Source organism: Oncorhynchus kisutch, linkage group LG18 (genome assembly GCF_002021735.2).
Source record: "Oncorhynchus kisutch isolate 150728-3 linkage group LG18, Okis_V2, whole genome shotgun sequence".
NCBI classification, from domain to species: Eukaryota; Metazoa; Chordata; class Actinopteri; order Salmoniformes; family Salmonidae; genus Oncorhynchus; species Oncorhynchus kisutch.
The window spans coordinates 44,053,082-44,080,412 of record NC_034191.2 but is presented as its reverse complement, the minus strand read 5'-3'; the positions used below and the strand labels follow the sequence as shown (position 1 = coordinate 44,080,412).

Sequence of the window (27,331 nt, the reverse complement as noted above, 5' to 3'; positions counted from 1 at the left end):
GTCAGGAATTGGAACACTCTGACGTACACGTCAATCCAGAGCATTCCAAACATGCTCAATGGGTGACATTTCTGGTGAGTATGCAGGTCAGGGAAGAAGTGGGACATTTTCAGCTTCCAGGAACTGTACAAATCCTTGCGACATGGGGCTGTACATTATCATGCTAAAACATGTTGATAATGGCAAATTAATGGCACAGCGATGTGCCTTCAACTTGCCATTGATAAAATGCAATTGTGTTTATTGTCCTTAGCTTATGCCTATCCATACCATAACCCCATTGCCACCATAAAGCACTCTGTTCACAACATTGACATAAGCAAACCGCTCGCCTGCACACTGCCATACAAGCTCTCTGCCATCTGCCCGGTAGAGTTGAAACCGGGATTTATCTCTGAAGAGCACACTTCTCCAGCGTGCCAGTGACCATCGAAGTCGGTTCCGACACCGATCTGCAGTCAGGTCAAGACCCTGGGGAGGATGACGAGCACGCAGATGAGTTTCCCTGAGATGGTTTCTGACAGTTTGTGAAGACATTTTTCAGTTGGTCAAACCCACAGTATCATCAGCTGTCCGGGTGGCTTATCTCTGATGACTCCCTAGGAGAAGAACCTGGATGTGGAGGTCCTGGGCTGGCATGGTAACACATGGTCTGCGGTTGTGAGACCGGTTGGACGTACTTCCAAATTTTCTAAAACAACGTTTTAGAGAAGTAGTAGAGAAATGAACATTCAAAAGGAGAAATGCTCACTAACAGGGATGTTAACAAATTTGTGCACATTTGAGGGAAATACGCTTTTTGTGCATATGGACAATTTCTGGGATCTTAAATTTTAGCTCATGAAACATGGGACCAACACTTTACATGTTGCATTTCTATTTTTGTTAAGTGTAACTGGATAGTGTTAATTAGGAAGTACTTTCTTGTTCAGTGCCTAATACCATTCAATTATCATTATGTTATGGTAACTTTAGTATGTGAGTATTAGGAATAAATGAGTGACTGTTTACGTACAAACATCTACCAATTAATAACCATACTTGGTTATTGCCAGTTATTATGGTACTGGAAAAAGTAATGCAAACACTTGTTGAAAGCTTGATACTGTAACACATCAAAGCTTTTTATTTATTAGTCATACTGTACATTCCAAATACATTTTGACATTTAAAATATTGCATTATAATTTCACCCTGGTAATCATTAAGTTGATAGATATGCCATATACAAATGCATGCTATCAAATGGGTATTCTTTCCCAAGTTCTACTCATTTCTTTAGCAAATCACAATTTAGTTGAATTAAGTCTCAAATTCCAAACAAGAGCAACGCACACAAGTTTGTAAATAACCAAAGCAAGTGACACCCTGTCTCCTCCACGGTCTATACCATCTCTTGTTTAGGATATAAGACATATCCATTGACGGAGCATTTAATATCATAAATGGAACAAAGACACAAAATAATAACTTGAAAAATGTCTGGTCTCATTTGATGAAATTAAAGCAAGGCTGGTGGTTTTAGGCACCAATTCTTTCAATGAAGATTGGTTTAACCACATTTTATTTTATGGGTATTATATGCTTGCATAACACATTATTTCAATGGTAAATGCTAAATAACATCAGATAATCTTGTTTAGGTTCATAGATGGATGGTGCATATAGACTATGGTTAATATAGAGAGAGACAAGGGGAAATGAATAAGACAATATTTTGTTCTGAACTACAAGTTTTCAGTATACTTTGCCTACTTTTAAAATATAAAACATTTGGCAGAGCTGATGATCATTTAGGAATTGCTAAACGACTATTTTCCAGTTAGACCAATGGTTCTGACCAGACTGCAACCACTGATAGTAAACAGTATATTCTCTGAAGCAGGGGGCAGAATTCCAAACCACCATAGAGCATATCAATGTAGCAGTGCAACTCAGTTTTCAATTGTACCACTACCTGCTCTCCTGACAGTTTCTGAGACCTGGGATCTTCCATTGACTGGTGAGGGTTTTTAAGTGACATGTGCGCTGCATGAGAGGGAGATAACAGTCTCTCATGTGGTTTGAAGTCCGAAGCTTGAAGGCAAGCACACATGGATGAGTCAAAGTGGAGCATACTACTGTCGGTAAGGAGGTGAGGGAAGGTATGGTACAATCATAGTTTATTTGAGAAGTTCCCAGGGCTAGCCACTAGGGCCCATCTGCAGCCGCTCCTGCTGGGCCAGCCACTGTAAGATCTGTTGCTTCAGCTCCTCGTTGGGCCGGATCTGGTCCATTGTGAGTGGGCTGCGGTTGAATGGGTCTGTCTGATCGCTGTAGGGAAATTAAAAATCATACCCGATATCGTACAAAAAACGTGATCTCGGGCCATATGTTTTAAGCATCTCAGAGTAAGACTGCTGATTTTGCATTTTAGATCACAATGAATAAGACTACATGGACAAGGGGAGACCTGATCCTAGATTAGCACTCCTACTCTGAAATGCTTGATGCATACAGCCCCTGGAATTTTTTTTATATATATTTTTTACCTTTATTTAACTAGGCAAGTTAGTTAAGAACAAATTCTTATTTTCAATGATGGCCTAGGAACAGTGGGTTAACTGCCTGTTCAGGGGCAGAAAGACAGATTTGTACCTTGTCAGCTCGGGGGTTTGAACTTGCAACCTTCCGGTTACTAGACCAACACTCTAACCACTAGGCTACCCTGCCGCCCCGGAATAAACCAGCAGCACGTAGACATGCTACTCCTAAGGGATCACTCACCTGAGTAAGTGCCGTGCTATAGTCGAGCGATCGACCGTGACATTGGAAGAGGGGAGCAGCACAGGGTCGAGCATCAGAGTGGACATAATGGGGTCCAGGAACTCGTCCGGGGCGTCCGCGTATGTTTCCTCATCCTGCAGCTGTCGGTCTGCATGAGACTAAGACAGGAAGTAGTTATTCATTTAGGGTTATGCTATGGAGAGGGCATAGTGGTACAGTATAATATGATTTTATACTACTACAGATCTAACCTTTATTTTGTCAGCAAGGAGACCGAAACCCACAATAACTTCTCCGGGCTTGTTGATCTTCTTCAGGACTCGGACAGTCTGAGAGAAGAGCGTGGGAGAGTAGGAGCGCCCGTCTTTTGGGACAGTGGCACAGAAATTCTCTTCATCACTGCCAAAGAGAAAACGGACATTGTTAGAATCACTAAAAACCAAATAGCCACCTTATGTGCCACGCATGGATTCAAATGGTACTTAACAAAGTGCACAAACTAATTTAGCTTTTCCTGACTGTGCTTGCCTGGCACAATAGTACCGATGGAACCATGCAAAACATGCAAACCCGTCCCACCTGGCACTTCAGGCAGACGCTCAAAGTATTTGAAGGATTTCAAATACTATCAGAATACAGGTCTGAAGTACAGATTGAAAAAACAAGCGAATTTCAACCCAAATTACTTGAGCCTTGTGTTAGCCTTGAAATATTGCAGTTTTGAAACATACCCCAGGTTAAGGTAGATGTTGCAGATATCGGAAACTAGTTGTTGGGGCTTGAAGTCAAACTCGCTGAAGTCTTTCACCTTCAGGGCGCCCATCTTGGGTCCGACCAGGTGCTGCAGGAAGTGGTTGAGCATGGAGATGATCCTCTCGGCCATGAAAGGGTGAACAAAAATACCCTTGATCTCTGGGATATCATGGAGAGGGAGAAGCGAGTATGAGTTTCAATATATTAATATACACTGAGTGTACAAAACATTAGAAACACCTGGTCTTTCCATGACAAACTAACCAGGTGAATCCAGGTGGATGCTATAATCCCACTTGTTAAATCCACTTCAATCAGTGTAGATGAAGGGGAGGAGACAGGGTAAAGAAAGATCTTTAAACCTTGAGACATGGATTGTGTGTGTGCCATTCAAAGGGTGAATGGGCAAGACAAAATATTTAAGTGCCTTTGAACGGGGTATGGTAGAAGGTGCCAGGCGCACAAGTTTGAGTGTGTCAAGAACTGCAATGCAGCTGGGTTTTTCATGCTCAACAGTTTCCCATGTGTATCAAGAGTGGTCCACCACCCAAAGGACATCCAGCCAACTTGACAACTGCGGGAAGCATTGGAGTCAACATGGGCCAGCATCCCTATGGAACGCTTTTGACACCTTGTAGAGTCCATGCCCTGATGAATTGAAGCTGTTCCCGAGGACAAAAGGGGATGCAACTCAATATGAGAAAGGTGTTCCTAATGTCTGTATCGTCAGTTGTTCAACACAATGCCATCAAATATAAATGATTGCCATTCACCTTTAACAGGGTAATCTCTTAATTCTGCTTATGGATTCACTAACAATGAATTGGACAACGATATCAACAAAAATACACAAACACCCATAGTGTGTGTAGCTCTAGGTAGAGACGTTATCCAATCATTGCTATCCATTCATCCTCCTTCTCCAACTAACCTGATGTGAGGAAAGCCAGTGTGCCGATGGTCTCGTTGGACATGATGTTATGGAAGCGTGCCAGCTGTCCCAACATCTGCAGACTGGACTCCTTCTCTCTGAGGGCATCAGGAGCCAGGCCCTCCCACTCGCCATGGTCCTTCTCCAGCTGTAGTAGCTTGATCTTGCTCAGGTACTACCACCGACAAGGACCAGGCCAGACAGAAGTAGTGACAACATCTGACACAGTTGAAATGTAGGATCTTCTTGTAAACTAGAGGACATCAACTAGATTCAATCGCGGGCCAATTTCTTCTTGAGCGGATGGCAAATTGCAGATGGCAAATTGACCACAAGAAGCCCAAACATATATAATATTTGACTAAAACATAAGCATTTCAAAACTTTGCGTACGAGTATCTCTTTAGTATGCGTGGGAATACTTTGGAGCAGATTTCCAAATTGAAAACAAATTGGAGCTGATTTGCTGGTGTTTTTACAGTCTTTTATTTACCTCTGCCCCCCACAACAAAAGATGGATTAGTAGAGGCTGGTAAGGTGAGGACGACTTATAGCAATGGTCAGAATGGAATGAATAGAATGGTATCAAACACATAGAAATGTGTTTAATACCGTTTGTTGGCTCCATTCCAGCCATTAAAATAAAACTGACCTCCAATTTGAAGTGGCACCAGCCACCACTGAGATGGCTATAAGTCAATACCAGGAATGTCCTTTTCATAAAACGAGAGCTAAACGCTGACAGTTTCTCACCTGTATAGCTTCGTCGAGTAGGAAGATGGCGTCGTTCATCAGGAGATTCAGATACCGCAGGAAGAGTGGAGGATTCATGGCTTCGAGGTTCTCGGAAGCATAAACAGCAAGACTCTGAAGTAAACAACATTCCACATAAGCATTTTGGTACATAATGGTGCAGAACTGAAGAACAATACCGTGTGTCTTCAATAAGGACGACTCCACATGTGGTACCATCTAAGTAACTAAGAAAGAAAAAGGGAAATGAGCTTGCCTTAATGCTCTCTCTGTAGCTCTCCTTCCCCCACATGTACTTGAGGATGGGATACATAGGTCTCCTGTAGTTGAACTTCTGTTCAAACTGGTGAGGATCACCTGAGGAGAAAAGTCAATAACATACAAGTGACATCACGCATGCACTTGAGCTTCATCACAAAGGTTTAGATGCTAGCACGCACAAACGCATGTGTGCAAGACACAAACACACACATATGCCACACACACACACACTAAACCCACCAGTGAATTCAATATCCACAAACACAGCGATGAGCGCCTCGGCCAGGTGAGGGGCGTGGCGGTAGGAGCAGAAGACCCTTTGGCGCTGGAACATGACTGGCTGGGCCGAGCCGGCCGATGCCGGCTCCATGTGGGGCATCACTGCCTCCAGCACCTCTGCCAGCTTTGCCCGCAAATGAGGGTTCTTCATCCTGAGTACATGGGTAAAGGGTAACACAATAGGAACATAGCTGAGTCCAAATGGTAGACACATAAAACCCCTTAGGAATATCACATCCAGAAGAGTGACTTTGGTAACAGCCGATGGGGATCCACAATTGAGATAAACAGACCTCAAGGCATTGTGTGTACCAGGACACATGGATATTATGCACAGAGGTGTAAACATGTGGCCGGGTACTGTGCATGTGTGCGTGGATGAACTCAAGGCATCTCCCTCTCTTTCCCCTACCTCTCCACGTTTCCCATGAACACAGTGATGAAGTTGAGGACCTGCTCCAAGCTCTCGGCAGAAGACTCCAGGACCTCGTCGGCGAAGCGGCGGAGGAAGACAAAGAAATCTCCCAAGTTCTCCGCAAAGAACTCTGCAGACGTACAAGAATCCTTGTGATAACCAACCCCTCCTACTAGTCATCCTTTTAATACACTCTCCACCAGAGGAGGCTGGTAGGAGGGGCTATAGGAGGACGGGCTCATTTTAAATGGCTGGAATGGAATCAAACATTTCCATGTAATTGATGTGTTAGATGTTTCCATTAATTCCATTCCAGCAATTACAATGAGTCCAATCTCCTATAGGTACTACCACCAGCCTCCTCTGCTCTCGACATATGTGTTATTCTCTCACAACTCTTTTATAGCACTGTCATTTTATAGCACTGTCAACAGCCGCTACAGACGAGCGGTTTTCTCCATTGTACTTGTGCAACCACCGCCACAAAGCCATGTTCCGTTTGTTTCTATGGCAGCGGCTGTTGTACAGCTAAGCCTAATCAGACTTGTCTGTGCTAATGGTTCTCACAGGTAAAGTAAAATGATACTACAAATGACTTTGCTCGTGATGCGTGCCCCTCAAATGATACAAATGTAACAACAGCCTGAGCTAACTGGACTTGAAACAACGATACAGATGTAACCCATGTGCCATTCAATGTATTATCAGAGCGGCACTGGTGCGCCCACTCCACAGGTAATGTTTATAAGTGAGTGTTCAAAACAATTATCAAGATTAGGAAAAAATTTGCGGCACACCTGAGAGTCCCTGCAGTGGCACACTGGTTGAAAACCACTGATTTAGCACCTCTATTGTACGCACTGACTGCAAGCCAGCATAAGAGCATCTTTCAAATGACTGAAGATATGGTGTCAACATTGAAATGACTGCCAAAAGTTGGCCTGTGCTCCTCATGGAGCGATTGGTCTAAGTAAGTAAGGTTGACGGAAAGTTTTACCTGCAATGACTGTGATACTTGGTTGTCTTTCCTACCTTAGTTAAATGCCTTGACTGTAAGTCTCCCAGCTAAATAAAATCAAAAAAGTAAAATGACAGAGGGAGGGAGGGGTGGCATGTGCTACCTGGCATGTGACAGAGCAGGCTGTTGTGTAGCGGCGGCAGGGGGAAGGAGAGCTGGGTGTGCTCGGGCCCCTGGTTGCTGAGGCCCAGTTGAACCAGGAGTGTGGCGCTGGACGCCTGCAGGTTGAGGCAGCACTGCAGCATGCCCGGCTGGGTGGCTGCTGCCTTGGTTGACAGGTAGACCGTCATGAGGCGCTCGAACTGCTCGCGGAGCTGCTCGGCCGCTGGGCCGCCCGTGAGCTGGGCCTCCCGCCACGTACCCTGCAGCCGGTGGAGCGACTGGTTCATCTTCACCATCTGCTCGTGGAGTCTAGGGAGAGGCAAGGAGAAGACACAATACAACTTTAATAACCATATGTTAGAGCGAACAACGGAAATTTGTCAAGGTCCAGTTCACAACATTAGATACAGTACACATGGCTCAGCTGTTATGAAGGATTACACTATGAGAATGGACCTGACATGATTCCCTATTCTACTTGAAAGACAATCATATCTATCCTATAATTTGCATTATATCTGAATGTTCTGTAACGTTGCACCCTTCTGAACAGGGCCAGTTAGTTACCTGTGGAAGCCTAGGTGCAGGGTCATCTGGGTGAGGATGAGGTTCTCAGTGAGGAGGCTGTATGACTGGGCGTACTCCACCGACTGCTGGGGGGGAAGGGGGACGAGACACGTCTCTTTGTCCAGACCTAATAAAATAGAGATTTTATTATGTAAAAAGGATATCCAATGACCCAGACACGCATATACACGTGCACACACACCTCTGGCATGCACGTTGCGGTTGCGCCGCTCCTCCTCGCTGAGCTCCTTGAGGGCGCAGTAGGTGGGGTTGAAGGTGAGCAGCTTGGGCGAGCGCGGCCGGCAGAAGGGCTGGCACAGCTTGAGCAGCGCGGCTCCCAGGTTGAGGAAGAAGGCATCTGAGGCGTACATCTGGAAGAAGATCTCGGGCATCTGGTTGGCCCAGATTTTGGCGCGCCCGGCATTGGCCTGCAGGCAGCCCCCCAGCCAGGAGAGCAGCAGATGGCGCGTCTCACCTGACTGCTGCAGCAGGTTCTTCAGGAGCTGGTGCAGCTTGTCATGAAACTGGTCCATGAACTGGGAGGAAAGGAGAGCAGAGTATGTGAGCGAAGTTGAGTGGTCGGAAATCCCGCTCATTACTCATGGAGCGGTGCGCAAGCTCCGGCTCTCCATGTCATTTTCAACCACTTCGCTAAAAATCGCTCCGCGCTCGCTGCTGCTCCAAATTTGCTCCATTCATTAAAATCACAATTTAACCAACACCCATCTAATTTCGTGACTATCTGGATCTACCATTTGGTTTTGAAGTATTGAAACCAAACCATATGATTTGAATGACAAGTCATTTAGAAGCGCTCACCATTTCAAATAGGCTACCTGTCATATTAAACAGCAGATAAAACTATAAATAGATCAGGATCCAGACAGGGAGCTTAAGAAGGAACGAAAATGAATTATTTAGGCTATATTATTTCAAGGCTATAGCCTACAAAGAAATATATTGTGAAGCATTTGCGAGTACGACACCATAGCCTGGTATGGACATTAAGCTCTCAACATTTAAACATTTGCTGTATTAAATCATTATAGTCTATAAATTGTGCATATCGGCTCTGAAAAATGCCTTATTAGGCTCAGTGTAATTAATTAACAAACATGAGTTTGGCCAGTCTGTGGCTTCAGGCTCATGCGATGGTGCCTGGAGAGCAGACCAGCAGCAGAGAATACCCTCTCCACACCTGCAGAGCCACTGGGGATGCTAAACACCCTTTTGGCCACTCTTGCCAGGCTGTGGATGAGATGGAGTTGTTTTTTTCCTCTTCTATTAGGTAGGCCTAAAGGTTTTTAGGCAAAATAACCCTATCAAAATGGAAAGCTCCTTGAAAGTGGGAATATGCCAGGCTTATTGAGCCAAAATAAATGATGGATATAGATAGATAATAGAACAAAAATTAACTAAACTTTTAAGAGATCGAATTGGCGTCACGAACTGTATGATTGATTCTGCCTGCGGAGCTTTCCAGTGGGGGGTGTGCGAGGAAAACCGGTGGAGCATAGGTCGGAGCACAATTGTCCCAGCATCATACTCGTTAGTAGAGGGTTTAGCCGGGGGGGGCATTACTTGGCTCATCGCACTCTAGTGACTCATGGCGGGCCGGGCGCCTGCAGGCTGACTTCAGGTTGTCAGTTGAATGGTGTTTCCTCCGGCACATTGGTGCAGCTGGCTTCTGAGTTAAACGGGCAGGTGTTAAGAGGAGACGCATGTTTCAGAGGACGCATGACTCAACCTTCGCCTCTTGCGAGCCCATTGGGGAGTTGCAGCATTGAGACAAGATCGTAACTGGATCGCAATTGGATATCGCAAAAATTGGGAAGAAAAAGGGGGCAACATTCTTTTTTGCTAAAAAACTAAAATGAAGGAGGAGAGGGTACCACTAATCAAGTAATAGCATGTAGTGGATGTGAAAGTTGTGTGAGTGTGGAGTTACTGAGTGTGTTATTCTGCGGCAAGACTATAGAGTCTATAGAGACCATAGCATTTATGATTATATAAACTATTGATACTACGGATGCTGAGGGACTATAGATGCTGTAGGGACTATGATGCTATAGGGACCACAGATACTATTGATGCTATTGGGACTGTGATGCTATAGGGACTATGGATGCTCAGGGACTAAGATATTTAAGAGACTATGGGGACTGCAGAAACTATAGAGGAACCGTGGCAATGATACATAAGACAGAAGACTAGAGTGAGGGCAAGTAACGGTACCATGCCCCGCTGACAGCTGTCTGTAGGCATTAATAAGATAAGTGTCTACGTGGTCTGCAGCCACTGATAATAGCACAAGGTGCTATTCTATATGTATAGTGTAGATACATATGGTGCATAGGAAGTAACGACAGAGAATCGTTGTGCGATATGAGAAATTACATATTAAGCTGATTGAAATTTGGATAATAAATTGATTGAAATTACTACTATTAAGATTTAAATTTGGATAATAAGCTGATTGAGTCTGGGACTACTAATAATAGCACAAGTGTTATTAAGCACGGGGTGTCGTTTTATATGTATAGATACATATGGTGCATAGGATGCACATGGAGTGGTGTTGATGTGAATACCTAACTATAGTTAAATAACGAAAAGAATGAATACCCCAACCAGTTGTGTGAGCTGAGTTTTTAGATCCATAACGTTATCTAGGGGTTCTGTCCACCACCGGCCCATCGATCTCAAAAAATTGAGAGGATAACAGCCCCCGGACACTGATTTCCTCGATATGAAAGAGATGTATACCTCTCGGGCTGCTGTGCTGTGATAGTTGCTGTGGATGTGAATAACCAAAGATTTATAACTTTACATAGAGACTCTGTATGGAAATATGAAAGAGTACTATTCCAATTTGCTGTCAAATAGTACACTAGAGTGAATATTTAAACCTCTGTATGTATAGAACACTGGTGTAGAAGAGTAATCTGTGATGTAACACAAATGTATAATGGGTTACTAGAGATAAAGTAACATAATATTGAGTATAATGGTTTACAAGAGATCTGATGGCGTATGTGCAAATTTGCAAATAAATTCATAAAAACCCTACAATGTGATTTTCTGGATTTTTTCTATCTCATTTTGTCTATCATAGTTGAAGTGTACCTATGATGAAAATGACAGGCCTCTCTCATCTTTTTAAGGGGTAGAACTTGCACAATTGGTGGCTGACTAAATACTTTACTAAATACTTTTAATACCCCACTGTAAGTGGTGTAAAAAGTATTCTGACAAATGTTCAGAGTGGTCTCTTTATGGATCATTAGATAAAGATAATGTTAAGGCATTGTATGACTATCTAAGGAGTCTGGGAAATAGTCTCAGACAAAGATTGGCATTTATCCACTTTTGGTAAAGGTACGGGACTTGACTTACCCCTAACCATTACAACTATAAATAGAACCAATGAATGTTGAACAACTAAACTTAAGGCTACAATTTACTTTACGATGGAGTTTAAGTTGATATCCCAAATGATGATGTTCAAAACCAATTTGTGAGTAAGCAAAATGGAAACTGCATCTGCTTCCCTGTCTAAGGTGCTAGACTTATTATGGACAGGGCATGCCATCTACAGGGGACTGGTAAGACAGTGCTAGACCAGTTAACACACATTGATCCCTCCAAAGCATTACATACAGTTGAAGTCGGAAGTTTAAATACACTTAGGTTGGATTCATTAAAACTCTTTTTTTTTTCAACCACTCCACAAATTTCTTGTAAACAAACTAGAGTTTTGGCAAGTCGGTTAGGACATCTAGTATGTGTATGACACAAGTAATTTTTCAATAATTGTTTACAGACAGATAATTTCACGTACATAACTCACTTGTATTACAATTCCAGTGGGTCAGAAGTTTACATACACTAAGTTGACAGTGCCTTTAAACAGCTTGGAAAATTACAGAAAATTATGTAATGGAAGCTTCTGATAGGCTAATTGACATCATTTGAGTCAATTGGAGGTGTACCTGTGGATGTATTTCAACACCTACCTTCAAACTCAGAGTCTCTTTTATTGACATCATAGGGAAATTAAAATAAATCAGCCAAGACATCAGAAAAAGAATTGTAGACCTCCACAAGTCTGGTTCATCCTTGGGAGCAATTTCCAAATGCCTAAAGGAACCACGTACATCTGTACAAACAATAGTACGTAAGTATAAACACCATGGGACCACACAGCCATCATACCCCTCAGGAAGGAGACGTGTTCTGTCTCCTAGAGATGAACGTACTTTGATGCGAAAAGTGCAAATCAATCCCAGAACAACAACAAAAGACCTTGTGAAGATGCCTGAGGAAACAGGTACAAAAGCATCTATATCAACAGTAAAACGAGTCCTATATTGACATAACCTAAATAAAGGTGAAATTTAAAAAAACTGAAAGGCCGCTCAGCAAGGAAGAAGCTCCAAAACCGCCATAAAAAAGCCAGACTACAGTTTGCAACTGCACATGGGGACAAGATCTTACTTTTTGGAGAAATGTCCTCTGGTCTGATGAAACAAAAATAGAACTGTTTGGACATAATGACCATCGTTATGTTTGGAGGAAAAAGGGGGAGGCTTGCAAGCAGAAGAACACCATCCCAACCGTGAAGCACTGGGGTGGCAGTGTCATGTTGTGGGGGTGCTTTGCTGCAGGAGGGACTGGTGCACTTCACAAAATAGATGGCACCATGAGGATGGAAAATGATGTGGATCTATTGAAGCAACATCCCAAGACATCAAGTCAGGAAGTTAAAGCTTGGTCGCAAATGGTTCTTCCAAATGGATAATGACCCCAATCATACTTCCAAAATTGTGGCAAAATGGCTTAAGGACAACAAAGTCAAGGTATTGGAGTGGCCATCCTAAAGCCCTGACCTCAATCCTATAGAACATTTGTGGGCAGAACTGAAAAAGCGTGTGCGAGCAAGGAGGCCTTACAAACCTGACTCAGTTACACCTGCTCTGTCAGGGGGAATGGGCCAAAATTCCCCCAACTTATTGTGGGAAGCTTGTGAAAGGCTACCCAAAACATTTGACCCAAGTTAAATAATTTAAAAGCAATGCTACCAAATACTAATTGAGTGTATGTAAACTTCTGACCCACTGGGAATGTGATGAAAGAAACAAAAGATCATATAAATAATTCTCTACTATTATTCTGACATTTCACATTCTTAAAATAAAGTGGTGATCCTAACTGACCAAAGACAAGAGAATTTTTAACTCTGATTAAATGTCAGGAATTGTGAAAAACTGAGTTTAAATGTTTTTGGCAAAGGTGTATGTAAACTTCCCGACTTCAACTGTATGAATCTTAAAATAAGACATTTAATAAGTATGAAGTAGAAAGTGAATATCCAACAGAGATTGGTAATACAAATAGAGTAACATCGTTAGGGTAGACAAATTAAAACAATGCCTTCCAATATGGAGAAATATATCATGTTTGTTTTGTTTAAAACCTTGCAATAGGGGGAAAAGCAGAACTCGGTTTGAGAGTGATCCATGTGTATTAGTAGTAATATATTGAGAAGGTCTTCCAATTGGGAAGAAGGGAGTCCTATTTGAAGGAAATAGATATGGAGACTAGTGAAAGTAACAAAGTGAATGGTAATTGGCTTTCAGATAGCACTCTGATAATGCAATATCTTAGTAATTTGAAGTAAATGATTCAATACAAGGTCACATGACAAACGGAGGGATTGAGCATTGGGACTGATATTAATTTAGTGGCCGCTATCTGGTGTTTGGGCTAGAGATAAGCATCCTGTGGAACAATAGATAGCCGCCAGTACACACTGAACTCAAACAGGCTGTAAGAGACACAGTGTGGACATTTGGGACAGAGGTATGAATAATTGAATAAGACATTTTTTTGACAATTTCTAAATTCTATAGTTTGGGTAGCACCAGTGTTTTAAAAAAGAAGGTAATGTCCTCTTAAACAAATATCTGTTTCCATTATGTGGAACTGTGTTCAGAATGAAGTAAATCCAGGTAAATGTTTTTAGTACCGAATATTGAGCTCATAAAACAAGCCCAACTTTTTGAAGGTACTAGCAGATTTGTTAAACAACAGGTTTGATCTTTTGACTAGTTTATGTCCCAGGGACAGTTCATAAAGAACTGTATGTCAATGCACCAGGTCAAAATAACATTGATTACAAGAGAGGGGTTCTAGGATTGCTTACTTTAGAAGGTACCTATTCAGCTTGATGGGTAAGGTCTGGCCATTTTGTTTGTTTTTACCCTACAATTTTTACCACACATATGCCAGCACCCACACACAACCCACCTGTTAATGAATATTTGTTAGTGGTTGTTTGATTTATTGTGTGGGGTCTTTTTATTTTGGTTTTCGTAGATTTTTCACAGGTTAGAAATGATGCAACTTAAAGGGTACACAAATGAACATTTCTGAAGTTTCTAATGTCAGAGTTTTGGTTGCACACATATAAATGATCTTGATAACAAATGCACTGAAAACCCCAATGTAAACCTGATACACAAAATGTTTGAAATATCTTTAAATAATGTCTGATTTACAGGGAAACAAACACTCACTTAATAGGGCTGCCTGACCTCTGATCTGACTTTCTGGTGAGGCCTGATCACCCTCACTAGAAAGACTTGAGACATTGGGTGAGATTTAAATTGGCTATGTAAACACTAGATAATTAGGAAGAAGGTTATAATTTATTAACAGTCCTATGTGTGATTCGGAACAAGAGACAGAGAGAGAGCTGCCCCTGAATGAGGGACACCTGTCTCTAGTCTATTTTACCATTACCTTATGGGATACAATTAAGTTAAGATGGAGTCATCAAGGGTCTAATTTGATTTGTTATTTTGTTTTAACAGGCAGTGTTTTTTTTGTGATGCATGAATCACGGTTAGTCATGTGTTTCAAAGGGGGAATTACCAGTCCCCCGGGGCCCTTTGGTAAATATGCACATTTATTTTGTTCACATGCCTGCCTATAAAAGGAAAAATATAATGTTGGTAATGGTGACAGTTACTTCAAATGGATTTAAGTTTTCCCCACCTCTAGTTTTATATGAAGAAATGGATTGCTGTTTTGTTGTTTTCTTTGTTTTTGTCTTGCTTCAATAACAAATCTCACCAGACTGGGTCTGATGGATGGGCGGGATTTCTCCCTAAGGATACGCCCTCTGACTCCCTGACCCTGTAACTCTGCGGTGAGATCGCCAAGATGATAGGGGTGTATAAAAAATGGTTTCAACTGGGCGTTGGTATTCTCTTTGGCATTTGCCTTAGAAATCTGTGAATAATTTGACATTTGTCATACAGTAAATCATTTGTATAGATTTCCTGAATCAGAAATGCCCTAAACTAAACTGTTGTTCTGGTCTGTCTTTTCTTCTCTTAGGCTCTTCCAAAATTGTTTATTTTGGGTATCAGACTGACTGTGGAGGTCTGCACACTGTGAAATGTATAGTACTTTATACTAGAAATGCATTGAGATACAGATCTGTAATTAACATGCCACTCGCAACAAAAGCTCCAGCTGAAATGTCATTGCCAGAATCAATCAATTAAATTATGTAATGAAGCATTTGTGTAACCTTATGAAGCGAAGGTCTTAAGTAAAAACATTCTACAGCAATGGTTTTACAAGTATAACCCAGAATGACTGTATAACCCAGGATGAAGCATTTGAAATGATGAAGTGTCTGGTTTTATGTGTTGATTTCCCTTACTTTAATAGAAATATGATATAGAAGCTAAACTCTAATGCTTACCTTAAAATGGAATGACTTATCACACAAGTGATAAGAGGATGGAATGTGATGGACATGTTTATGTTTGTGCTTTTCTAATAACCAATTTCTGTGTTCATGCAAGTGACTGATTGAACAAATCTTCACTATCAGTATATGCAATTTGGCAGTACACCCAGAACCTTGTTTTGAGAAAGGGATATCTCAGTTTCAAGGTCTCAGCTTAGAGAGAAGTAGCCTTGTGAGGTATTGGTCAGTCACATGATTGACGCAAACGTTAATGATGAATAAGCTAAATCATGAAAATAGAACTATAAGAGAACTAAATGGGACTTCCCCGGGTAGAGCTCCTGATCAACATGCGTAATTGGTGAATTGAGTTGGTTGGAACCTCTCCATTCACATACTCTGGACGGGAGGTAATCACTTAACAACGCTGTAACCTACACTTGTTGTTCTACTGGTGTGTTTATAAGATCTTGTGGTGAACTCTCCGGACAAAGCCCCATGTTATGTTGTCAGTGGATCATTTCAGCATGCCATTTCTTGTTCAATTCAGATTTTTTTTAAATACCCCTGAATACTATGATTCCCTGTTTTTGTCTGAAACTGATCACAATGCTGTTTAAAACAGGAGTGCTCAAACTTTTGGGCTTGGTGGGCCAAAATATAATCTGAGTAGTGCGGGCCGAAGAAATAGACATTATTTAGAAATATAAAAAAGGTAAACAATAGTTTTTTGGGGATCTTTAAACAACATCTTCGTAGTAAGCAATCATAAAATCAAACTTAAAAATTACTGTGAGGGAAAAAATTATGTATTCACCTTATTTGTTGGCTATGTAACAATTATTTACTTCATGAACAGTAATATATTTCTGTCTTGCAAATGCTGTGTTTTATGGTCTCCACTCTAGCACCCTGCAGCTAGTCTGGGTGTTGAGGACATGGGTTCTACTAGAGATAGCTTGAAGCAAACAATTGACTTGTGTTGTAGTAAGCAATCATAAAATCACACTTAAAAAATTACTCAAATTGTAGCCATATAACTTGACACCAAACAACACATTCTGATTACCAGTATTAAAGATGCATAAAAAATTATTGAAGTGTGGTGGCACAGAAACTGCAACCAAGTTTATATGTTCATAAGGCTAATAACTTCAATATGTTTCAAATGACTTAAATATGCACTACGCAGAAATCGCTACGCCATTTACTGGTTGCTAAAATTGCTATGAAAACGCTATGAATGCTATGAAATACATTTTGCATAATCCAAAATATTGAATTTTCAGCTGGTGCACAAAACCGAAATTAAAAGACGCAAAAATGAAATTTAAGACCGGGAAGCATAAAAATAGTGCACATAGAACATATATACCGCTTCTTAGACTTGCTTTCAATGAGAATGACAGATCTATAACTTACATTTCTATGTTCATTTGGTTGGGTAGCCAAAAAATATTTAAATATGGGAAAGGTGTTAGAAAGTTCCGGTAAATTTCAGGGAAGCTCATCAGGCAGAAGCGCCTCTAGCCTTTCGGGGAGAAACAAAACATTTTAGTGCCCGCCCTCTTGGCAGTGGATAATTGTTTATGCATTGTTAAAGTAAAACTTTCAGCAATTCTCCACATTTTTGCATGGGGTGTAGAGAACATTTTGCAGTTTTAAAAGTAATTTCATGCAATTCTACTCATTTTGCCATGTGGTGGAGAGAAAATATTGCCGTTTCGAAGGTAATATCCTCAAATTCTGCACATTTTGCTATGAGGTGATTTTGTATTTATTTTTTCAGTTTAAAGCTAATTTCCTGCAATTCTACACATTTTGCCAGGACTTATGTCATGTTCACATGATATCTGAGTGAGAGTGACTCAAACATAAGCTAGGACTAAGCTAGTGTCTGACCCTTAGAATCTGTCTGACTCTTGGCAGTACGCTGGATGTAGGCCTAAGTGGAGTTTTGGAGACACAGAAGATGATAAGGTTAGGGGTCCATCCCAAATAGTACCATATTCTCTATATAGGGCAATACTTTTAACCAAAGCCTCTATTTCTAGAGCCCTTACCTGGTGTATGTTGGATTCCTGGACCTTCATTTCCTGTGGACTGGAGCGTGACGGGTTGAGGAAGAAGCCGTGACCCTCCACCACCCCCGGGGTCTTCAGCAGGCAAGAGATACTCAACACAGTGCCAAGGAGGGTCTTCTGATACTGAAGCCCATTGTTGGGATCTTTGGGTTGGATGTGCTCCACCAATACCTGGAGGAAGACAATTTGAAGTATATTATATTAGCAAAGAGTAAACTACTTTTGAGATCAGGGCTGTCCATCGTAGACATATGAATGCAGTTGTTAAAATAATAATAATCTTGTTATAAATAGAACAGCATAGAATATAATCAGGGTTGTAGAAAACAGTCCAGAGGAGTGATGACAATGCATTACGGCCCCTGACCGTAGCGATATCTTTTTGCCGGCTGAAGTAGAGGAGCAGGTCCAGGTAGGAGAAGAGTAGCAGCTGGCAGAGATCCAAGTCTTTCACACGGCCTTGGAAGATATCGAGCACAGGCCCGATCACCTCGCTGAAGGTGCGCACCTCCTGGTCAGTCAACAGGCCAGCGATCACCTCCTCCACGAACTCCACCACCTCCTCCAGCTCTGCAACACACAACAGAAACCACACTTAATGTCAGGGTACTTCTTGGCTCAAAAAGGGGCATAGGTATAGAAAAGTAAAACCCCTGTATAATAGGCCTGTTTAATGCAGAGAATATACTGTACTTTACAGAACCATACATGTACAGGGATTTTCCTGGCTCATAAAAGGGTTTAGGTATACAGTACCAGTCAAATGTTTGGACAGACCTACTCATTGTAGGGTTTTTCTTAATTTTTTACTATTTTCTACATTGTAGAATAATAGTGAAGACATCGAAACTATGAAATAACACATATGGAATCATGTAGTAACCCCCCAAAAAGTTAAACAAATCTAAATCTATTTTAAATTTGAGATTCTTCAAAGTAGCCACCCTTTGCCTTGATTACAGCTTTGCACACTCTTGGCATTCTCTCAACCAGCTTCACCTGGAATGCTTTTCCAACTCTTGAAGGAGTTCCCACATATGCTGAGCACTTGTTGACTGCTTTTCCTTCATTCTGCGGTCCAACTCATCCCAAACCATCTCAATTGGGTTGAGGTCGGGTGATTGTCATCTGACGCAGCACTCCATCACTCTCCCTCTTGGTCAAATAGCCCTCACACAGCCTGGAGGTGTGTTGGGCCATTGTGCTGTTGAAAGACAAATTATATTCCCACTAAGCGCAAACCAGACGGGATGGCTTATCGCTGCAGAATGCTATGGTAGCCATGCTGGTTAAGTGTGCCTTGAATAAAATAAAAATCACAGAGTGTCACCAGCAAAGCACCGCCGCACCATCACACCTCCTCATCCATGCCTCACGGTGGGAATCACATGCAAGTCTCTTCTTATTATTATTGGTGTCCTTTAGTAATGGTTTTGTTGCAGCAATTCGACCATGAAGGCCTGATTCACACAGTCTCCTCTAAACAGTTGATGTTGAGATGCGTCTGTTACTTGAACTCTGTTAAGCATTTATTTGGGCTGCAATTTCTGAGGCTGGTAACTAATGAACTTATCCTCTACAACAGAGGTAACTCTGGGACTTCCATTCCTGTGGCGGTCCTCATGAGAGCCAGTTTCATCATGGCATTTGAGGGTTTTTGCAACTACGCTTGAATAAACTTTCAAAGTTCTTGAAATGTTCCATATTGACTGACCTTCATGTCTTAAAGTAATGATGGACTGTTGTTTGTTTTTGCTTGTTTGAGCTGTTCTTGCCATAATATAGGGCTATCTTCTGTATACCCCTACCTTGTCACAACGTTTGAGCCAACAGATTGGCTCAAACGCATTAAAGAAAGAAAGAAATCCCACAAATAAACTTTTAAGAAGGCTCACCAGTTAATTGAAATGCATTCCAGGTGACTACCGCATGAAGCTGGTTGAGAGAATGCCAAGTGTGTGCAAAGCTGTCATCAAGGCAAAGGGTGGCTAGTTTGAAGAATCTCAAATATAAAATATATTTAGACGTGTTTTATACTTTTTTGGTTTCTACATGATTCCATGTGTGTTATTTCATAGATTTGATGTCTTCACTATGATTCTACAATTGTAGAAAATAGTACAAATAAAGAAAATCCCTGGAATGAGTAGCTGTCTGAACTTTTGACTGGTACTGTATATTAGGAAAAATAACTTAACAGATCACTAAAGTATATTCTCTGAATTGTACAGGCCTCTTTCCCACCATTTTCTGGACACAAACCACACAACTACAACACATAGCAAAGTGAGGAAATTGTACTCATAAATGCAGATCGACAAGTTCAAAGCAGTAAAAAACAGTTATGTCATCAGCAGGGGCAAACTAGCCTAAGTTACAGCACATCCTGTCTTGGGAGGCCTCAACAGTCGATACCTGAGCAGCAGACAACACCATTTTCTTTGGCTACTGAGATAGAACAGAAGAGGGATCCTCAGACAGTTGGGCTGCTTTAATAATTGAATGGACTCACGGGCTCCGCCGACTCCCTCCAGCAGCAAATCCAGTAGCTGCTCATACACGTTCTGGCTGATGTAGATCTCGGGGGTGAGCAGGACTGTGCGCGTGTTGGACACTGTCAGGTTCTTACAGCGCACCGCATACGACAGCAGCTTCTCCGGTACTTTGGTGACCTGGGGGTGTGTAATGTCAGGAGGGAGCAGGGAGGTTAGGAATTTGTCACATCATTGTCAGCGATGGAGCACAAACTAAACATGCTTTATTTTGCCTGTATGCAGACTGAAATTATCTAGAAATAAACAGCAGATTTATCCTTAGACAGGTCATTCATTATGTTCAGTAAAACGATTGACCTTTTCACACTATTGTGGCGGCCCAAACCGAACTGTGCAGGCTCTGATATTTTCCTTTTACATTGTCCTATACACCATGGTTTATGCACTGAGTGTAGAAAACATTAAGGGCACTTACTACCATATCCCGTTCAAAAGCACTTAAATCTTGTCTTGCCCATTCACCCTCTGAATGTCACATGTCCATGTCTCAATTGTATCAAGGCTTAAAAATCCTTCTTTAACCTGTCTTCTCCGCTTCATCTACACAGATTTTTTTATTTTACCCATTTTTTTCTCCCCAATTTCATGGTATCCAATTGGTAGTAATTACAGTCTTGTCTCATCAATGCAACTCCCATACGGACTCAGGAGAGGCGAAGGTCGAGAGCCATGCGTCCTCCGAAACACAACCCAACCAAGCCCCACTGCTTCTTGACACAATGCACATCCAACCCGGAAGCCAGCCGCACCAATGTGTCGGAGGAAACACCGTACACCTGGCGACCTGGTCAGCGTGCACTGTGCCCGGCCCGCCACAGGAGTCGCTAGTGCGAGATGAGACAAGGATATCCCGGCCGGCCAAACCCCCCTAACCCGGACGACGCTGGGCCAATTGTGTGCCGCCCCATGGGCCTCCCGGTCGAGGCCGGCTACGACAGAGCCTGGGCTTGAACCCAGAATCTCTGGTGGCACAGCATACACAGTGTACAAGACATTAGGAACACCTGCTCTTTCCATGACGGACTTGCCAGGGGAATCCAGGTGAAAGGTATGATCCCTTAGACCACTGATGATGATTCCTTAGACCACCGCGCCACCCCATCTACACTGATTGAAGTGGATTTAACAAGTGACATCAATAAGGGATCATACCTTCTTTCACCTGGATTCCCCTGGCAAGTCTGTCATGGAAAGATCAGGTGTTCCTAATGTTTTGTACACTGTGTATGCCTGTTACAGCACACTTTTCCTGACTGAATTCTGGCTGGCAATTCATGGAGGAAGAAATTGGGAATGAGAGTGAGTGCTGTGTATGTGACCCCACCTCTTCCTTGGCTCTCTGGTAGCAGGCGTAGAGGAACGGTATAGCGCACTTGTCCCCAGCGTCTCGGTCAGCAGAGAGATTCACAGCATTACACGAGGTCATGTAGATGAGGTGGTTCCCTGGCTCCAGCATCAGTAATCGGTTGAAGAGTGCCTAATACAGGATAAAAATAAATAAAAATAGTCAAACTTAGCCAACATTCTGTGCTATGAACATTATGTACTTATTTACTGATCTCTGCTCCCTGTGGATCATAACGTTCCTATGAACATTGTACGCTATGTATTTTTCACTATACCATCTTCTTAGAGTAGACGATGAACTGTGTATATATAATAGACCTAGTCCCCTGAAAATACAAGCCAGCGAGGAAATCGTCATGAGAAGAGGACACAGTACTGTATACCCTATGCGAATCTCATGGCATAGAGGTCAACTGAGCTGACCAGCGAACAGTTCGCTACCACCATTCCCAAAGTCCAATCCTATTGTACCTGCTCGATGTTGTCCATATCCAGCCAGTCTTGCCCGTCCATCTCTGCGGCCATCTCCTCCAGGAACACACAGCGTGGCGGAATCCCATTGCCTCCTCTCAGACTGGGGTCACCTGAGGTCAAACAACAGACATGTTGAAGAGCAGACTCCAAACACTTAAGACCATTTTACTTTTCACTTACAGCAGAAACGGTCATTCATGACTCATTCCAGTATCCAGTTTATGAGTATTAAGTTGGGGTGAGTAATTTATTCTTTACTGGACGGCCCTGAAATGGAATACTAAGAGGCCAGCGGTCCAGCAGCACCAAAGAGCATGAGCCGATTAGATTTAGACTAGAAATTGACAGAAAGGGGCTCCAGCATCGGGGCACTTTCATGCCAGTCAGTGAGGGATGATGAGCAGAGGAGGATGACAGTAATCGGGGACCTGTAGACTCCCTTGATGACACAGCCTCTGAGTCAGTCAGTTGGCTGATGCTCTCCATCTAATCTAGTACAGCCACAGAGAGATGTCATGAAGAAAAGACTGCCAGGAAGGATGGTTGTACTGAATTCCCTTACAAAGGAGTTTAAGAAAGCTGTAATCACACATTAACCACGTTTCAAATCAAGCACCTCAGATCAATCAACAGAAAACACAGGGGAATAAAGGAGACAGTCAGAATGGGGATGTTGATGGATGATGAATTGGGCCGTTGCTTGTGTATGGGCACATAAATGGTTGCCTGGGAAACAGACTGATTTGCTTTACTTCATATCACTACGCTACATCAGATAAAGCCAGCCAGGAAACAGTAAGGGTTGTTTACATGACAACAAGATTCAGTAAACTAGAAGAAGGGACAAGTGGCATCACGCTGCTATGCCAATGGGTGGGGAAAGTGCCCTAAACAAAGTAGAAATAGTGTAAAAACCCTAATACGCTCCAATCTAACTTCCCGCACTTACTGTTGTCCAAGGTGATGAGGAAGATCCTCTGGATCATGTGGTTGATGTTGAGCTGTTCGCACAGTTCCTGCCGCGACAGAAAGGAGCGGCTGATTTCTGCCACCGAGTCGTCATTGTCCTCGATGCTGTCCGAGTTCTCCGACTCTGACTGACTCCCCTCAGAGTCCTCCACTGCAACACATGACATAAGCCAGCAGATATATGAAACCGTATGAGGTCATTGTCGAGCATCAAGCCAGTGAGCGAGCCGCATCATATCAGTAATGTTTAAGATAGACACAGACCAAAATGAGTAGCACAGTGGAACTATTAGAGCTGGAGTGGCCAACCTTGGGGAGCTATAAGGTTTGCAGGCCTTTATTCCAGCCCAGCACTAAAACGCCACCGATTGAGATAATCAAGGTCATGTCATGCAGCCGATTAGTCAGGTCACGTGTGTTAGAGCTGGGCTGGAGCAAAAGCGTGCACGCTTTGTAACTCCTCCTTAGGAGGGTTAACTCACAGGGTGGTTCGCCATGGTGCGAAGGTGGTTTCTGGCCCGATGCAAACTGCTTGGCGTCGGCGAGGGAGCTGAAAAGGGCAGCGAATGGGTTGCGGGAGATGTGTTGGTTGTTGTTGCCCTGGTCAGTCATCTCACTGGAGCATAGACTCCATCCACAGGTGCTGGCACCAGCCTGGACAGAAAGTTACACTGTGGTAACGCACTGGACTAGATTAGTTCAAACAAATCTACAGAAGTTGTTTCAAGTGTTAAACGTGTGTCAGTCTGTGAGGGCAATCTGGGGATGCAGGGGAACCCAGATTCTAAAATCCAGAACCTATTTTTCTAACTATCCACTCCTTATATTATACTCCGTGGCAAGAAGTGGAACGATAACTCAAACAGAGCGGTACCCCTAGGCTAAACCCATACAGTATGAATTTTCATTCAGACCTGAGGAATAACAAGAACCCAATGTTTTAATTGATTTAATAACACTTTCTATTGAAAACTGTGAATCACAGACTGACTGATTAGCTTATTGATAGGGCTCTACAGTGCTACCATTTTGGAGGCATATGATCTTAAATATTTTGCTGTGCTACATGGAATTTGAATTTGGTAGAAACAATAGAAAAAGAAAAACTTGAAAAAATAAATCACCCAGGTAATAATTGTTGTAATGATTACTTCTCTGTCCCGCTGCCCGCAGCCTTAGTAGTATGCAGACATGTGGAGGCACAGAAATTAAGGAAAATTGGAGAGCTACAGATGAGCTTCAAGAGTAGCTAGGAATCATACAGGCCCAATGTAGGCTATATCCCAACCTTTAAAAAAAAAAAAAAAACTTCTGGTTCTCCTAAACCCTGTATTTTGTGGCAATTGGTATAATTAAAGGTGCAATCTGCATATACTACATCAATTTTGTTTTACTTATAAAATGTATTATATAAACCCATTGATTCTTGAAAAGTATAACAAATGACCCATGAGCCCCATTAGAAGCCAAAATATAAGCCTGTTTTTCCACATTGTTTGTAAACAAGGTACATGTAAACAAACACCATATAACTTCAAACCATAGTTAAAACAATCATTTGTTCATCATGGGTGGTAAGTCGAGTGGGGTTATGCTGCTGGAGAAATGTCTCTCAAACTTTGACGGAAACCGTGGCGGGGCATCTTCTTTGTTATTGTTTCTACTACGGATTGTCCCTTTAATACCTGAAATGTTTCTTTGCGCTCCTATCATTTTTCAAATTAGGCTCACGTGTGCACCCTGTAAAACATTTCACAGTAGAGTCCTGAATGAATGAGGATGTTTACGGTTTGACTGAAATAAGGCAGCATAGACAGACTGTCAACAGATGGACGTCTTCCATCTTACACTCTCATTTGGCGTAATGTAACATTATTACCATCATCTTGCATAGGAAAGGTTCTGTCAACTTCAAGTGTCGGTGAACTAACATTGACACCTGTCAAACGCGCTCGTTAGTAAACATAGCTAGTTAGATTGCTGACTAGCTAGCTATAGCCTGGTTGGCTAATTGACGAGTTGTCATGTGATGGTGACTTGATGAAGCTTTATCACAACAAACGAATAAAGGGTGTCCCGTGATGTTTTATTTGAAGGGAGGGCACATAGCTAGCTACTGTTACGCATCTTTAAATACCTAGAATCAATTACAGAAACGATTCAATAAGCAAGATGATGATGATGATGATGTAGCTAGTTGTCAGTGAATCACCGGTTCCGCTTAAGTAGCTAGCTAGCAGTCGCTTGCGTCGTATTTAGCTGGCTATCTTGCTAGCTAACGTTAGGCTAGCAGCTGGACTATATTACATTAGCCAGGTAAATTGTTAAGACCGCTGTACTTTTTCAGTTAAGGGGCAAAACCCGACTCTTTTGACAAATGTCAAACACAAAAATATCGGAGTATTGTCATACCTGAAACAACAGCAGATACGTGTATTTCAATTAGCTAGAAATGCAATATTTCCTCTACTGTGATTCTGGCACCGCTCTGAAAGCAGGCAGGATAACTAAGTACTTCCGGGTCACGTATTTTTTTAATCTTTCAGAATAAAAGTTCCACCCTGTATACTTTGTAAATAATTAATTAGTGCGAAAATGATGGATCATTTGAACAATTATCGATACATTTTATACTAGTATCATACAAATAATAATTAAAACGTTTATATAAGATATTATGTCATTTATTTGTTTATTTGTAAAAAATAAAACATGTCAAGCTTAAATGGTCAACAATGTTTTTTTTGTGTGCAGGGCCGGCGTTATGGATTTAGGGGGCCTGGCCCGCCCTAGCGTACCTCCTTATCGGTCCAAATCAAATATTGAAATATTTATCATTTATTTGACCAAGAAGCACGCCGACAGGAAGAAGAATCAAATCATATTATTTATTGGACGCATACACATATTTTATTGGTCGCGAAACATCGCCCCTTTGTACCAGAATGTGTAGACCATGTATCTGATTCTGTCTGGACCAAAAGAGTGACATGTCATACTATTTCTGGCCAAACAGCATCAGATACGTGAACTACGTATAGTAAGATTTGAGAGGGGCGCTGTTTTGGACAGAAGGAGAATCGGAGACAAGGATGAGACAAGGAAGTAAGTTATCAGAGACCGAGGTATGCACCGAGGATCAGAAAAAAGAAGAGTCTGTGACAGTAGGAGTGAAGTTTATGGAAAAAGTGGACTCTTGCCTTTTGGCTGATCCATTTGTGGTTTCACGGTGGGTGAAAAAAAATAGTTGGGTCATGTGGAATCGGTGAGGGTAACCAGAAGTGGTCTAGTAATAATTGTTTGGGTTTCTGTCGGGCAGAGGGAGAAGGCGTTCGGCGTTAGACGAATGGGAGAAAGAAAAGTTAATTGTTTCGCTTTCAAGAAAAGGGCACCAATGAAAGGAGTGATAACTGGGGTAGCAGTGAATATAAAAGTTGACCAGTAGAGTGGAAAGATTCCTGGTGTTTGTGATGCTCGTCGTTTGATGCGAAGCAGACAGGGTGGGGAGACAGAAGTGTCCTTGTCCTCTTTATAGTTTTGAAGTTGTCTTTCCCCTACAAAGTGAAGTTAGGATATATAAGTTATCCTGTATGAGCGCATGTGCCGAATACATTACGATGTTACAGGTGTCAAGCTTATGGTCATGTGGCAGCAGTGTGTAGGAGGGAGGGTGCAATGTGTGAGAAATGTGCAGAAGGGCACGAGACAAAGGAATGTGTAGTATTGGGGAAAGTAGTGGAATGTGTTAATTGTAGGGGTGCACATGAAGCTGGGGATCAGAAATGTCCCGTGCGAGAGAGGCAGGTTGAGGTTTCCAGGGTTAGAGTAGAACAGAGGTTGTCATATGCTGAGGCAGTGAAGAAAGTAGAGGATGGGTTAAAGGGGAGAAGTGGCGAGAGTAGTAGAGACATACCAGGACAGAGGGATTGGCCAAAAAGTTATATAAGTTTCAGTAAGATTGGATTTTTTTGCATTTATAGCAATGGTTATCAAGGGATGGATCAGAAGTCTCAGAAAATGGAGGTTGTGGTGGCAGCTGCAGAGAGGTATTTGGGTGTGTGAGACTTGACATCAGAAGAGTTACAGGGTGTGTTTAAAAAAAAAAAAAGTGTTTATGTCCCATCCTTTCAGGATGATGGCATGAGGTAGGAATAAATACATTTAATTCGTGGAGCAGGGTGGTGTTAATTTTATTGTATACACTTTTGAAATGAGTGAGTGTAGTGTTAGATGGTAGGGTATTTTATTTAGTACTTTTTATTTTTCAAGCAAAGAATAAAGGAGTTGTACTC

At 42.1% G+C, this 27,331-nt stretch overlaps 1 protein-coding gene across 1 annotated transcript; it reads right to left on the bottom strand.

The window, feature by feature from the left end:
* Nucleotides 1–1,087: 1,087 nt before the first annotated feature.
* Nucleotides 1,088–25,559, bottom strand: ube4a (ubiquitination factor E4A (UFD2 homolog, yeast)). The gene is made up of 20 exons (XM_020507621.2): nt 25,452–25,559; nt 23,522–23,693; nt 23,020–23,190; nt 22,068–22,180; nt 21,574–21,726; nt 20,207–20,366; nt 18,062–18,264; nt 17,674–17,865; nt 8,048–8,381; nt 7,846–7,972; nt 7,280–7,587; nt 6,156–6,288; nt 5,705–5,895; nt 5,460–5,560; nt 5,204–5,317; nt 4,451–4,625; nt 3,498–3,678; nt 3,018–3,165; nt 2,767–2,924; nt 1,088–2,313 (listed from the first exon to the last, which is right to left on the bottom strand). The coding sequence occupies exons 2-20, from the start codon at nt 23,649–23,651 to the stop codon at nt 2,184–2,186; spliced, it is 3,222 nt and encodes a 1,073-aa protein (XP_020363210.1). The 5' UTR covers nt 23,652–23,693; nt 25,452–25,559; the 3' UTR covers nt 1,088–2,183.
* Between the last annotated feature and the right edge of the window lie 1,772 nt (nt 25,560–27,331).